This window comes from Salvelinus namaycush, chromosome 17, assembly GCF_016432855.1.
Source record: "Salvelinus namaycush isolate Seneca chromosome 17, SaNama_1.0, whole genome shotgun sequence".
NCBI classification, from domain to species: Eukaryota; Metazoa; Chordata; class Actinopteri; order Salmoniformes; family Salmonidae; genus Salvelinus; species Salvelinus namaycush.
This window is the reverse complement of record NC_052323.1, coordinates 9,575,462-9,590,310: the sequence shown is the minus strand read 5'-3', so window position 1 is coordinate 9,590,310 and position 14,849 is coordinate 9,575,462. Positions and strand designations below refer to the sequence as shown.

The following is a 14,849-nucleotide window of genomic DNA, read 5'->3' as shown; positions in this document are numbered from 1 at the left end:
AAAAATGTTTGGCAGTCAGGCCTGTATGCTAGGGTTACAACACCTCTTGCAATCGTTTGGAGGCAAATATTTTACTTGGACAAGCAGGATTCATGTGCAGTGTGTGTATACTTGAGCCTAGCTGAACATCTGTGGTTGTGTTGCTCATAAAATCCAAATGACTCCTAAGGCGTTGTACGGTACCTGCAAAGCCGGATTTGCAGAGGCAGTTGAAGCCACCGGGGTAGTTCTGGCAGAGCGCCCCGTTCTTGCAGGGGTTGGAGAGGCATTCGTTTACGTCCCTCTCGCAGGCCATGCCCGTGAATCCCTCGGGGCAGGTGCAGGAGAATCCCCCCACCAGGTTGTGGCAGGTCCCACTGTTGTGGCACGGGGACGGCAGGCACTCGTCTATATCCGTCTCGCACAGCGCCCCCGCATACCCTGGTCTGCAACTGCAAGCGTATGGCTGGAGGGGGTGGTTTGTGACAAGGATCACCGGGACACTCTCCTCTGTCTTCATATCTGGCCCAACGCTAAGGCGCTTCTTGCAGCTGCCCCCGTTCTGACATGGGTTACGTGTGCAGGGGTCATGATCCACTGAGTCTACCTGTACCCCGCTCTGCCTGTGCAGAACTTCTTTGATGCTCTGAAAGAAGGTGGCCACTCCACTGGGGTTGACATACTGTCCATGGCTGCGCTTTATGGCGGCCATCAGGAAAGTCTGGTTGTTGAGTTCAAACGCACCATACAGCTGTACTCCAGTGCCTAGCCCTGCCAGCTGCGAGTTTGCGATGCGGACAAAGCTGAGGTAGTGATTGGTGAGGAAGGTGGTGACCCCCTGGGTATGGAGGCGAATCAGGATACTGTTGTCCACAGTGGCGTTGGTGAACCCCATGAAGAAGACACGGACGTTACTGCTGACAGAGCCATGGACACCATCACTACTCCGGACAGCTAATTCGAATGTTCCGTCTGTTGAGCGGGCCTTGGAGTTGAGGTCACAGGTGCCCACTGGGATGGTGAACAGACTGGATGAAGGAGGGGTCAAGGAGCAGTGGAAGCTGTCCTGGATGTCTGGGTCTTGGGGCTTCACAACCCCAAGGGACCCTCCGGGGAACATGTTTCCGAAATAGTGGACATAGATCTCCACTGAGCGCGGCTCTGACGGGTTATCATTCTGATCATTGACTTTTACGTGGACCGTTCCGGTGGAGGACATCTGAGGGACGCCGGAGTCCTTGATCACCACCGAGAGGTAAAAGTCACTGATCTGCTCCCTGTCGATCTCTCGACTGGTGGTCAGCACTCCAGCGGGGCTGAGGCTGAAGTAGTTGCTGGCTGAGCCAGCGCTGAGCAGACTGTATGAGAACGGACCTTGATTTGGTGAAAGGTCTGGGTCGGTTGAGGTAAGAGTTGCAACGTCTGTCCCGGCTTGCTGGTTCTCCATGACCTCTGCATTCACCGTCATCAGAGTAGGACCGTTATCATTAATGTCTTCCAGATTCACGATCAGGGTTGCACTTCCAGTTGCCGAGGGTGAGCCAGAGTCCACAGCTAGCAGAGTCAGGCTGAACAGAGGAGTGGTTTCTCTGTCCAGCTCAGCTGCAACAGACACTTGGCCAGTCTGGGGGTTGATGTTGAAGACATTTTTCTTAAAATCTGAGGCTATGGAGTAAGAGAATCTGCTCCAGCTTGGGACAGAGTCAGAGTCTTGGGCACTAACGAAGGTGACCAAGCCACCAGGGGAGAGACCCTCACTGATCTGAACATCATACAGTTCCTGGCTGAAAACAGGAGGATCATTGGCATCCAGGATCGTGATGTTCACAAAGACCTCGTCGATATCCGCCCCACGGATGCTTCCCGCGTTCTTCGCCAGGACTTTGAGGGAGATCTTCTCCTCTTTCTCACGATCAAGGGGACCTGTGACGTAGATCTGGCCTGTTTTCCTGTTGATGCTGAAGCCCTTTCTTCTGCTCTTCCCAAAAATGAGGTAGTAAACCACTCCGTCATGTCCTTGGTCGCGGTCACTGGCGAACACCTCTCCCACCACTGTGCCTCTTGGAGCTGCTTCAGAGACTTCAAAGTAATACTGCTTGGAGACAAAGCGGGGAACGTATTCATTGGCCCCCTTGAGCTGAATGTTGACGTTGGCGAAGCTGCAGCGCTCCTCGTCTGGGACATTGAAGGCCTTCACTGTTAAGTGGTAGACCTGCTTGGCCTCATAATCCAGGAAACCCTGGGTGGTGATTACACCTGTGTTTGGATCAATTACAAAAAGGTCACTGTCTGAAGACTGGATCACATAAGCCATGACGGCATTGGGCCCAGAATCTCTGTCTGTGGCATTCATTTTCACCACTGTGGTGCCACTGGGAACGTTCTCCTGTACCACAGGGAAATACTCATCAGGTTCAAATATAGGTGGGTTATCGTTCACATCGGTCACATGGATTGTAACCATGACGTAGCTGGTCTTTGCGATCCATCCCCCGTCGGTGGCTGTCACTCTGAGCTCATATCTTTGCCTTTCCTCAAAGTCCAGATGATTTGCCAGAGACAGGATTCCTGTTTTACTGTTCACGGCAAATAGGCCCTTGTCATTGCCCGAAGTGATGTTGTATGCGATGAGCCCGTTCATCTCTTTGTCCTTGTCCCTGGCAGAGAGAGTCCTGATGGCTGTCCCCACAGCAAGGCTCTCCGGTATGGTAGCTGTGACTTGGCTTTGGGAGAACTCTGGTGTGTGGTGATTCTCCTCAGTGACTGCCACTTTTACAGTGGTTCTAGCAGTCAGAGGGGGGTTCCCTTTGTCTCTGGCTGTAATATCCACGAGGAACACCTTGTTCATATCTGAGGTGAGTGAGGCGGCGACAGTGACCCATCCACTCTGCTTATCCAGTTTGAACTTGCTAGAGCTGTTCCCTCCTGATATTATGTACTCCACCTCAGAGTTGAGGCCAAAATCTTTCTTGTCAAGAGCTATGACCATGATAAGTTTGGTGCCAACTTTGACGCTTTTAGTAACAGGTGTAAAGTAGCTCGAGGATTCAAACTTGGGTGGATTGTCATTACTATCTACTATGTTTACAATGACTGTAGTTTCACTCATCAATGGCTTTGGCGCACGGTCTGAAGCAGTAACGATGAAACTATGGCGATTTATGTTTATGTTGCTGCCAGTTGAGTTTTTATATTTTAAATGCTGCTTGATAAAGATTTCTCCAGAGCTTGAATTGATTCTGAAGTATTCTGACTGGGACCTGATGAAATAGAATATTTTGCCATTGAAGCCCTCGTCAGGGTCTGCTGCAGACACCTGAGTAACAAGTGACCCCACATCTGTAAGTTCAGGGTAGTCCAGATAGTAAGATGGCCGACTGAATCGGGGGGCATTATCATTGACATCTGTTACAAATATTGTGACATCCGTGCTAACTGTCCAGCCAGAATCATGGGCAGAGACTTTGGCAATGTAATGGTCAGTGTCTTCTCTATTGAGAGGTCTACTGATTGTTATGTCTCCTGTACTTGGATTGATAGTGAACGGTAGACTTGTGTCTGTGATTGAATACTTGCTTATGGCATTAGCACCTGCGTCCTCGTCTGTGGTTGTAACCCTGGTGACAGTGTATCCCACTGGGGCGTTTTCGGCCACTGTGGCACTAAAGATCTTAGAGAACCTGGGAGCGTTATCATTCACATCTAGCGCGTTGATCAGGACTTTAACAGCCGTGCTTTTGGGAGGGTTGCCACGGTCGGTGGCCTTCACTTTAAGGGCATATTGAGCAACTTTTTCCCTGTCAAGAGGCCTGGTCGTTCGGATTTCACCAGTGGCCCGGTTGACGCTGAAGCTGTTCTCCTTGTTGCCGTCGATAATGGCATATTCCAGCTGGCCGTTAAGGCCACTGTCCTGATCCACAGCAGTCACAATGAGCACCCGCTGAGGGGACAGGTTCTCCAGTATCTCTGCATGTAATGGTTCCCTGTCAAATACGGGGTGGTTGTCGTTTACATCCAGCACGGTGATCTCCACTTTCTCATATGAGGAATAGGGGGGGAATCCTTGGTCCCTGGCCTCAATCCAGAGCACATATTTCTGAATGTGTTCAAAGTCCAGTGAATGTTTGATTGACAGCTCTCCAGTCAACTGGTCGATGTGAAAGGCATTATCCAGGTTTCCACTGGCGATGTAGTATGATAGGGCCCCGCCACGTGTCGAGGACCCGGTCACTGTGGTAATGATCGTGTTTGTGGGTTGGCTCTCTGGAAATGTGAAAGTAGAATCCTTCAGCTTGATGACAGGGAAGTCTCCCCCAGTTACAAACCGGACGGTCACGGTGGTCGAGTCTGTTTTAGGATTGGTTCCGCCGTCTTTCACTCGGACAGTGAGGGTAACCTCCGAGCTGCCTGTCAACCTCTCATTGGCTGTGATGGCTCCTCTTAAGGGATCAATCTTGAACTTGTCAGAGTTGCGGCCGGTTAGAGAGTAGTGGAGCTGAGCATTGGGTCCCGCGTCCTCATCCGTCACTGTCACAGCGAATACCAAGTTGCCTGAAAAATACAAAATGAGACCAAATGCTTCAGAATAACTTTTACAGCAGATATATACTTAATCATCAATATTTTCCGCAAAAGTAATAATTTCATAGGAGGTAAAATAAATACTGTATATACTTTAGTTATATAATCACATATTATACAAGCATAATATCATCAGACATATACTGTAAGTACATGAATATTTGAAATGAATATTCATTAATAAAATCTGAACCCACCTGCTGAGATGAAGGCAGGGATGTGTGTGACGTAGGGGTGGTGGTGGAAGTGGGGAGGGCTGTCGTTGATGTCTGCCACCACCACCGACACAGTGGCGGAGCTGGACATGCCCAGGGGCTGCCCTCCGTCTGTGGCCACAACTAGGAGCTGGTAGTTGGCTCTGGCCTCCCGGTCCAGTAGGGAGCTGGTGATGATCTGGCCTGTGGCTGGGTTGATGGAGAACTGACCGTTGCCTCCAGTCAAACTGTAACTGTAGGGATACATAGAAGAGGACACGTTTTAGGAACACACATTATTATAGGATTTGTACAGCATGGTTTTAGATGAGATGTTTAATTTATTTTCAATGGAACATATATGTATATACGTTATACACTACTTCGAGACAATATTTGAACATTAGTTTTAGTCAATACAATCTTAATACTGTTACTATACTGTTGCCAGGAACAGCAGGTACCTACATACATTACATTAGATATTGTGATAATATGCAGCACATACTGGTAAGCTTTCTACTGCCAGATTAAAATATCTTGATCAGCATTGCCAAAATAATCCTATGGAGGGCACTGTTTTAAGCTTTAAAGAGGCAGAGAGTAATTTCATAGAAAAACACAGACATAAAATAACTTAATACATTTTCTGTAGTTTTTGTTTGATGAAAGCACCATCTATAATTTATTGGCAAAGCATTACCCAATTCTTAAGGTATTCTTCTTAATATTGTATCTCATTCCCAAAATGAGATGTGTGGCTCAGTTGGTAGAGCATGGCGCTTGCAACGCCAGGGTTGTGGGTTCGATTCCCACGGGGGGCCAGTACAAAAAAAAATAAAAAATATGAATGTATGTACTTGTAAGTCGCTCTGGATAAGAGCGTCTGCTAAATGACTTAAATGTAAATTCCATTTTCTCCTGTGTTTTTTTGCTTCTCACAGAGGCTTTAATTCAAACAGCTCACAAGGGCACATATTTTGAAAACGCTTCCTATAAAACGGGGACAAATTATGGAATAAAGTGTGAACACAGATGGAACACAGACTTATTGGGACCACAGACAACCAAGCTGTCTACAACCAGAAGTGGTTCAAACAGTCCAGAAGCAGAAGTAAAAAAGCCCAAGTTAATGGGCTGTGAGAATGGAAACTAAAAACTGATGGCAACTGGTTATGCTCTCCATTAAAGCCTAGAACCCATGGAACCCCTGATACAAATTCTGTCATAGCCAATTAACATCCTCATTATGATGTTTTGGGAAAGTGGGGCAAACTGACGTACCCCCCTGCGCCTCCCCATTGGGGGTACCAGGGCGAGGGGGGGATCCGAGTCAAATGTTCGGCTTTGGGTACAGGAGCCACCCTATGACCCTAGGGATGGAATGGGGTGGGGGGCAGTACCTTATGACACCGTTGAGGCCAACGTCTGCGTCGGAGCTGTTGACCAGGAGCACGTCGGTGCCGGTGGGTGCGTCCTCGGGGATGGTGGTGTGGAAGGTGGCCGAGGTGAACACAGGGACGTTGTCGTTGACGTCATCTACCAGGACAGTGACCGTACCCGTTCCACTCAGGGGAGGAGAGCCTGGTCATAAAAGGAGAGAAAAAAAGAACGAGGGAATGAGAGCATATCAAAGGACCAAGAGCTTTATTTGAAAGACCTAAGGGATAAGTGCAGACCAACAAAGTTCCATATGAGATGACTTATTGTGCAGGCTTATCATTTACATGCTGAAGCAATTTATGTCCTTACAGGGACTCAAGCACAAGATCCCTGCATTTAATCCAGCAAACGTCTTCGGTCACCACAAGTCCGACTTCCTGAGCCATACTGCCACATCAACACAAAACACGTCAAAAGAGTTCAATAACTCTGAAACAGAATCTTTAGAAGGTTTCCTTCCTGGGGTCTTGCATATCATCGATTCAATCTGGTTGCTGAGGTACTGGTATCTATTTTGAGGCAAGCAGCACTCGGTGAGTTACTCTGTGGAATTCGAGAACAGAAAATGCTATTTTCAGCAGAAATCTAACCGTTCTTTCCCCAAGCGAGTGACGAAATAAGGCTCTCTGGGCCCCGAGGGATGGATTTAAATCAATAGCAGATGAAAACGAACTCCAATGCAGAAATTCTAAAAGATTCAAACATCTGCTGGCTTGAAGTGCCACTTCACAAACCCTTCTTTAGATGGCACGTTAATTTAAAGTGTTACCAATGAAGTTGCGGCTCACATGCACATGTATATTCAGCTGTTAATAGCATCAAATACTTGAACCTTGCATACTGTGCGGAGGCACAGATTAATAAGAAAATAAGAAAACACATTTGGAAAGTGACCATGAATAATCTCTCTTGGTCTGGAACCTGTGCATAGTCAAAACATCAAGAGACTCCAGAATCTCATGCAGAGGGACAAGATGGAGTCTATCCCTTAAGGCTCTCCTGATTTGTAAAGATCAGGATAATTCAAAACATGTGCTCATAAACTCTTTGCCGCATAACTAACACTTATCTGCTCATTTGGATGACAAAGGGATTATGGTCCGGTGAAGAGCCTTATATTTAGCTAATGAGCGGTGAGGTGATATCTGCTGTCATAGAACCTCTTGTGAGAAACAATCCTTTCCAAATAATTCCAAAGACAGAACTTGCATTTCATTCCTGCAAATTTAACTAAGTCCTTAATGCATCCAGCTGCAATGATTAGCACAGCAGTTAGCACAAACACACTTAAAATAGTTAAAACGCCCCAAACAAAAAAATGCATTCCAGCACAAACTAAATGATACGTACACAGGGAAAAAGTAAACAGGTTTTATCCCAAAATACCGGGCTCAGAAACCACAAGCTCTAATCTTCATGCTGGTGAGTCATTACAAAAGATGAGTCATCCGTTGTTGTCCCTTCAGAAAAGTAGAACATTTTCACAATTTTGTATTTATTACCAACTATAGGCCTTAGACTTTGAAAGGAACATATGACAAGGTCATTTACGATCATACAGTGCATCATTTTAAGGAAGGTGTTCCAAGGTTTAAAATAAGGCAGCCTTTGCTTACATATTCACTCATTCAAAGGCAATAAATGTTTTAAGACCCTCCCCCAAGGCACAAATGAAATGCATGGAACACAGAATACTATAAATATCATTAAGTTGGATTGTCCTCATTAAATTACATAACCAGTGGCACCAGTATCAAAACATATGAGTCAGCAAACTGCTTAGTAGTGGTGCGATGTGATTTACATGTCTGTCTTTATGCTCAGTGTCATCAGCCATACAATGTGATGAGACTAACAGGAATGAGTCATCATTTCGTTTTCGCGGGTTGTTATGGAAGCAGAGGGTGGTGAGTACGGCCCGGTAAATCACTGGGGATGAGCTTCCTGCCATTCAGGACCTCTATACCAGGCCCAAAATTGTTTTCAAAGACTCCAGCCACCCAAGCCATAGACTGTTCTCTCTGCTACCGCACGGCAAGTGGTACCAACGCACCAGCTCCTGAACCATCGTGACCCTGAACAGCTTCCAACTCCAAGCCTTAAGACTGCTAAACAAGGCTGCTAAATAGCTAATCAAATGGCTACCTGCATTGACCCTTTTTTGAACTAACTCTCATACATTGGACTCCACTCACACATACTTATTACACTGACACATAAAACACACACTACATAAGCCCAGACAGATAACATGTGCACACATGCACACTGACGCTACATACACTCACACACACTCACCACATAGGTTGCTGCTACAGCTCAGTCTGTTATCTATCCTGTTGCCTAGTCACTTTACCCTTACCTAGATGTACATAGTTGCCTCAATTACCTTGTTCCCCTGCACATCAACTCGGTACTGGTACTCCCTGTATATAACCATGTTATTTTTACTCGTTATTGTTATTCATTAAATTGCTGTGTATTTAATCCTCGTGTCACTATTTAAATTTGTATTTGGTATTTTTTTAATCTTTATTTCCAACTCTGAATTGTTGGAAAATGACCCATACGTAAGCATTTCACTGTTAGTCAACACCTGTTGTTTACAAAGCATGTGACAAATACAATTTGATTGATTGATTGATGCAGATTAAATGGCCGCCACTCTACAACTGATCCTCTTAATCAAGGAGGTTATTAAATCAGCATTCCATGTCAGATAGTATCTGTATCAGTTTAAGGCAGCGAACGCTGAGCCAGTGTTATCAGGCAAGCTCTGTTTGACAGACAACTTGCGAGAGCCCTGCAATGTTGCCGGCTAAGGATGTTCTGGTCTGCAGCTCCTCGACCGATTTAACGGCTTTTAAAACCAATTGGCTTTGTCGCCGAGTTATTAACTCAGTGAAGCATGGATATCTGTTTAACTTATCGAGAAGTAGTTCAATGCAGACATGTTAAGTTGAAATACACAGTGTTCTCCGAAGCCAAGGTGGGTGCATGTTTTCTCAGCACATAGATTTGGCCCCTGATGGTCAGAGTGTAGCCACTGCAGTGCAATAGCATTGTTCCCCTTTTGAAAAAACGGAAGCCAATGGGGTTGGAGCAGTGTGTTTTTGTTTTTAGGTGGGATACTTTTGGCCTCCGTCCAAAGCTTCACTTTTTTGGTAGGATGTGAAGTCACAACCTGTTTACTCGCTCAGGAGAGAAGAAAGACTCGGCCTGCCGCCCCGCCACCGGAGAACCGGAGCAGCCATTGCACTTGTGTGACCCTTGACCCCATGCCAAGCGCCCAGCGCATCAGGGGCTGGGCGCTAGGGACAGACTCTGTTACCCCAGCTAATCTGTGGGTAAGCCTGAAGGAAGCCCACCCCCCCAGCCTTAAACCCCATGAAACACTCCTCTCTCTGACCCTGACACTGCACTGAACTCACCCTTGTTGACAGCCGGGGTTCAAACAAGGCATTTTCCACATCTTTCTGTGTGGATCAGTCTCACACCATCCTACTCTCTCCAGAGTCTGCTTCTTAACCTCCCGGGGATCATTGCGATCACATAACAAGAGCAGCTGTTTCTTGGATCTGCTGTCAAAATGTGTACATAGTTCTAAATCTCTCTCGTTACATTCTGTGAGCTCACAGATTCAGTCATCATGGAATACAATATCTTAGCCGGTATGCACATGTACGCAAATAATGGTGATTATGCATAGTTTTGGTTAGGAGGAAACGTTCCATGACTGCTTCTGTGACATTGAATCAGGGGAGGAAGAGACCATAGATATCACCCACACCCATACTTACAACGCTAAGTTCCTAATTCTCACCCATATTTGGTAACAAGACAAGTTAATAATTGGACTCCATTAGTTTGACTCTGACTGCCGAATAAAACAGCGAGAAGGTTATGCAGTTTTAAAGGAAGGCTCTTTCACCCCAACAATTTTGTAGTTGAAAATATCAGCATCTCATCCAAACAGCCTGCACTGGGATCTGACAATCTCACTCCATTAGCGTGTAAAGGTCAATCATTTCTTTTTAGCTGACTTGTATGGCGAATGGCTGGAGGCAGGGGAGATATGGCAGAGCTAGGCATACAGTAGGTTTGGCTGCAAGCAAACCTTGTCTCGCCCACCGATATATGACAAATGCAATCATTGTTCCATGGAAAGAAAGCTGGTGGAAAGAATCACTGGGACGTCTGCAGAACCGGTTGTGCTGCCATGCATTGTGGTTAAAAAGTATTGTTTCCATAGGCAAAACGTGTTCCCAGAAAGCTCTTTCTTCCTGCTGCACCAGCAGTTCTGTGTATTTGACACTATTTACGAGTTAGTATAAAACCGCAACATGTTTTTTCCTGCCATCTCCGGTGATACCCCAGGGCAGGCCCTAACTTCATTACATCCACTGGAAAAAAGGCTTGAAAATCTATCACACGGTGCATATTTAGAGGAACACACTGTTTCGGTAGACATGATCCCAAAAATGTCTTTACAAAAAACAAAAAAATCAAAACACGGCTGAAATCGAGCTTCAGGACCCATGGGTACGCTTGAGCAGTTGGAAAGGTGCCTGATAAGGTACCAGAAAAAGCCATCTGACACCACTTCTGCTCTATTTGAATCGAGTTTGACTCGTTAGCATAATCTTCTATAGGGGTTCATCTTAGGTTGTGTAGGAAAACAAACTGCTCTGACCCGACGTGCCCCTGTCCTGATGATTACACTTTTATACATCAGTATTTACCTCACACTGGGACATATCAACAACACAGCGATACATTGTATATGTTACATGGGGGACTTTGTGATTACAAAATGTTTTGCCAGCAAGCGCTGACTGGCTTAAAGTGTATATATTTAATCAAAATATGTCTTGAAGATTACAACATGAGGAAATTGTGTTTGGAACCAAGAAATGTGCTCTTTCAATCAGTAAAGAAAATATTTCATCTCGTGGTACCGTGTTTCCAAGACAAAGATTGCCCCCTGAGACTCGTAGTGGAGTCAGCAAGCTCTGCAATAGTGTTGAGACACGATAAACCCAAGCTAAGTCCTGACGAGAGACTTGTCTCCACAGTTAACTTTTTAGTTTCCAACGGAAGAATTCAGACTGATGATATTCAGATAACCTTGTAGATGCCATTACAGTACGGGAGAAAGAAAAAACAAATGATAGAGACGTTGCGTCATTATGGCCCATTTCACACGCAGAAACACGACACCTCAGCTAAATACCTTAAGCACTAACGCAGTATGAGGATTCCTCACCCCTTTAATTCAATCAAAAAAGAAATACCATTTAAGCATAACGCATACTCCCCTATGTGGGCAGCTGAGACCAAAACATAACTGTCTATTTGATATTTCTAAATTATACCTAATGGTCATGAGAAGAACAATGTTCAGTTCCTCCCTAATATGCAATTATTCCATTTGAGCCTGGGCTCCTTAAAGGTTTGTTATTGGTGGGGTCAAATGAGCGAATGGGAGAACCCTAAATAACCCTAAGTGTCAGCGTCCAAAATAACAAGCTCTGAAGACTCACTGGAAGTGCTGCGTTCCATCTGCTCAGCCTGCTCGGTCTTAAACACACACAGACAGTTTTCCTTGTAAGCCGGCCATAAGCCCTCCCCTGTAAGCAATGTCTAGCATAAACATATGGCCGAGTCTAAGCACCTTATTAGTGTACATTACCAGTGGACAAATCACATTAGCCCTGGAAAAGGTGGCATGGGCCATACTTTCGGCGCTGGAGGGGGTACAAAATACATAGGTAATTACAATTAAACTATCTGAAGATGGTGGGAGAGCATATGCCACACATGGAGATCTGTGCAGGGGGTTGACTTGGAGGAAATGGCTGCATCACCCTGAGAAGTGTTGTAACCTCCAGGGATTGGCCAGTCTGAGCTGTGGTAAGAGCTAGGTTTGGGTGTCTTACTGGCACTGGGGATAATCTCTTCCTTCAATATCATCCAGTGATCTATTGTTGAACACTTCATCAGAACAATAGCATCGTTGTCCAAACTCTTGGGTTCATTAAAGTTGGAAGTTCCCGGACAGGTTGACTTAGGAAGATGGATGAATGTGTAAATTTATGAGACAGCCATCTGTAGCTGGGAGCTTAAGGCTAAACGGTTAATTACGCTTTATGGACTGCAGCTAGATTGTGTTCTTTTGGGACAGCGTAAATAAAACACATCATTACTCACAGTGAATTGGCTGCCATCTCGCCCGAAATTGACATTTTTCTCCTTCTGAGAACCTGTTGCTTTGCGACAAAGCTCCTTTTAATGCGCCCGCTCCAACACGCCTGAATGGGGATGGTGAGGCTGTGTGTGTAGGTTGCGAGCTATCCCACTGCTGCGTTTGCCAGACGTAACAAAGTAAACAGGGATTTTTCTCACAGCTAATGAGCGAGAGAATATAAAAGGCTATTCCCAGCTATAAAACAACAGAACATGCCACTCCCTGTTTCAAAAACCCAATTTCAATCTCAGAAGTATTCATCAAATTATACCGAAAATCTTATAGAACTTTCCAATTATTTATGGAGTGCCGTGTCTGAACGTTTTAACATACTTTTTCCCCATATGTTATGGATAGGGGTTGGCGTTTTGCAGACAGACAGACAGACAGGAAAAGTCCATTCACAGACAAACTGCCATTTTCTACTACTGCAGGACACACACTAAGAGTTTATGAAGTGATTTTCCTTTTGTGCTGTTATTACCATAGCATGTTTAGTTTTTGCTGAACTGTTCAATGGTTTCGACATTGCTGTCGACCAGTAAGCCCGTACAGAGAACCCCCATTCGATTGTAACACAACCTTACCAATACATCTTTGTGCAAATGACAATGACTGTTGTTTCCAAAAGTAAAAAAGAGTGACAACAACTGAAAAAGATCTGTCTATGCCACTAATTTCTAATGCCTATTGGCATAAATTGTATGCCAATGCATTATTTTGCCAGCTAATTGCTAATTTGAGATGAACTGCTTATTTATTTTACCAGTAAGTTGACTGAGAACACATTCCCATTTACAGCAAAGACCTGGGGAATAGTTACAGGGGAGAGGAGGGGAGATGAAATGAATGAAGCCAATTGGAAGCTGAGGATGATTAGGTGGCCATGATGGTATGAGGGCCAGATTGGGAATTTAGCCAGGACACTGGAGTCTTACGACAAGTGCCATGGGATGTTAAGTGACCATAGAGTGTCAGGACAACCGTTTAACGTCCCATTAGAATGACGGCACTCTACACAGGGCAATGTCCCCAATCACTGCCCTGGGGCATTGGGATATTTTCTTAGACCACATAACACAAACTGTGATCACGGTTGAAAAGACCTGCTCAGGGTCACAGAGAGCCAGAGTTTTTAAAACATGGATCTCCTGGCTGCCGCAGAGCACTAATTATTCAACCCACACCATCTCTTTAAAACTCTTATCAGACACGAAAGCTATTTGCACAAACATTAAGTTCCAGAAATGGTTAAGCGGACCATAAACCATGATTGGAAAAAGAGGCATAGGGAAAAAGCTCCTCCACATTGTTACTGCGCTAGTTTTTAAGAGTTGATATAGAACGTTACAGGTCTGTTAAAGTTCATTTGGGGGGCCTGATGTTTTATTTGGCCTCGTCTTGTGTTGCCACTAGTCTGCATGGCTGAGGACTTCAGAAATGGTCCCATTAAAGATTTATTGTGGCAAGATTTGGACAGTGATATGGCAAGGTCCCTGCTAAGCTTTTACAACACCTATTACTTATCAGTCATTCTCAAGACTTTGTCAGCTTCACTTTCTGTTGAAATCAGTCCAAGGAGCTAAACACTAATGTGGTCAAGCAAGGTAAGGACAAAGGTGAGAGATATAAAAATAAAATAAAATAAAAACGTTTTAAAAAAAGATCTAGAAATAAATCCAAGATGGAGATCATTTTTAAGACGACCAGAGCGCTCATTCCTAATGGATGAATCCTATGCTGGACATAGTTAAGAAACCTAAGAAAATGTACAGACCAGATTCACGAGGAGCCATTGAACAACATAAAAGATCCTGTCTTCAAATGGGATGGTCATTACAATCCTTTATCTACTAAGGCGTCATTTAGCCCTGAAAAGGAGAAAGTACAAACACTTTGGCCCTATGGCGAGATGTGAAAGAGGGGATCTCTATGCAACGGTAACTGCCACCATAGGCATGGGCCGGGGGATTTACTGTGCCTCTTTAATAAACGGGACCAAACGTCGTGCATGTCAATGTTCCTCCGGGGACGTTTTACCACACGCACATACACTAGACTAGTCCAACTCCCAGCACTGTTGCCCCCACTGACAGCTTGATCCTCAAGGCAATGGAGATATTCTCGAGTATGAGGGTGAGCACAACTAGCTAACTTCCAGCATTACACAAAGAGTCTAATGGGCATTATAATTATTGCTATAAGCATTCATAACGGAGCACGGCTCGATGGACAGCCTAAATGAATGCATGTACAGGGCCTTCAGAAAGTATTCACACCCCTTGACTTTTTCCACATTGTGTTGTGTTACAGCCTGAATGTAAAATGTATTAAATTGAGATGTTTTGTCACTGGCCTACACACAATACCACATAATGTCACAGTGGAATTATGTTTTTGGAAAT

General features: G+C 45.0%; 1 protein-coding gene across 1 annotated transcript in view; it reads right to left on the bottom strand.

The window, feature by feature from the left end:
• Positions 1-14,849, bottom strand: part of LOC120061886 (protocadherin Fat 4-like) — a 92,266-nt gene that overhangs the window by 12,815 nt on the left and 64,602 nt on the right. The window contains exons 7-9 of the mRNA XM_039011663.1: positions 6,158-6,338; positions 4,758-5,008; positions 184-4,530 (exon numbers count right to left, since the gene is read on the bottom strand). Of these exons, the coding sequence (XP_038867591.1) occupies positions 184-4,530; positions 4,758-5,008; positions 6,158-6,338 (4,779 nt within the window). The remainder of the gene's footprint in view (positions 1-183; positions 4,531-4,757; positions 5,009-6,157; positions 6,339-14,849) is intronic.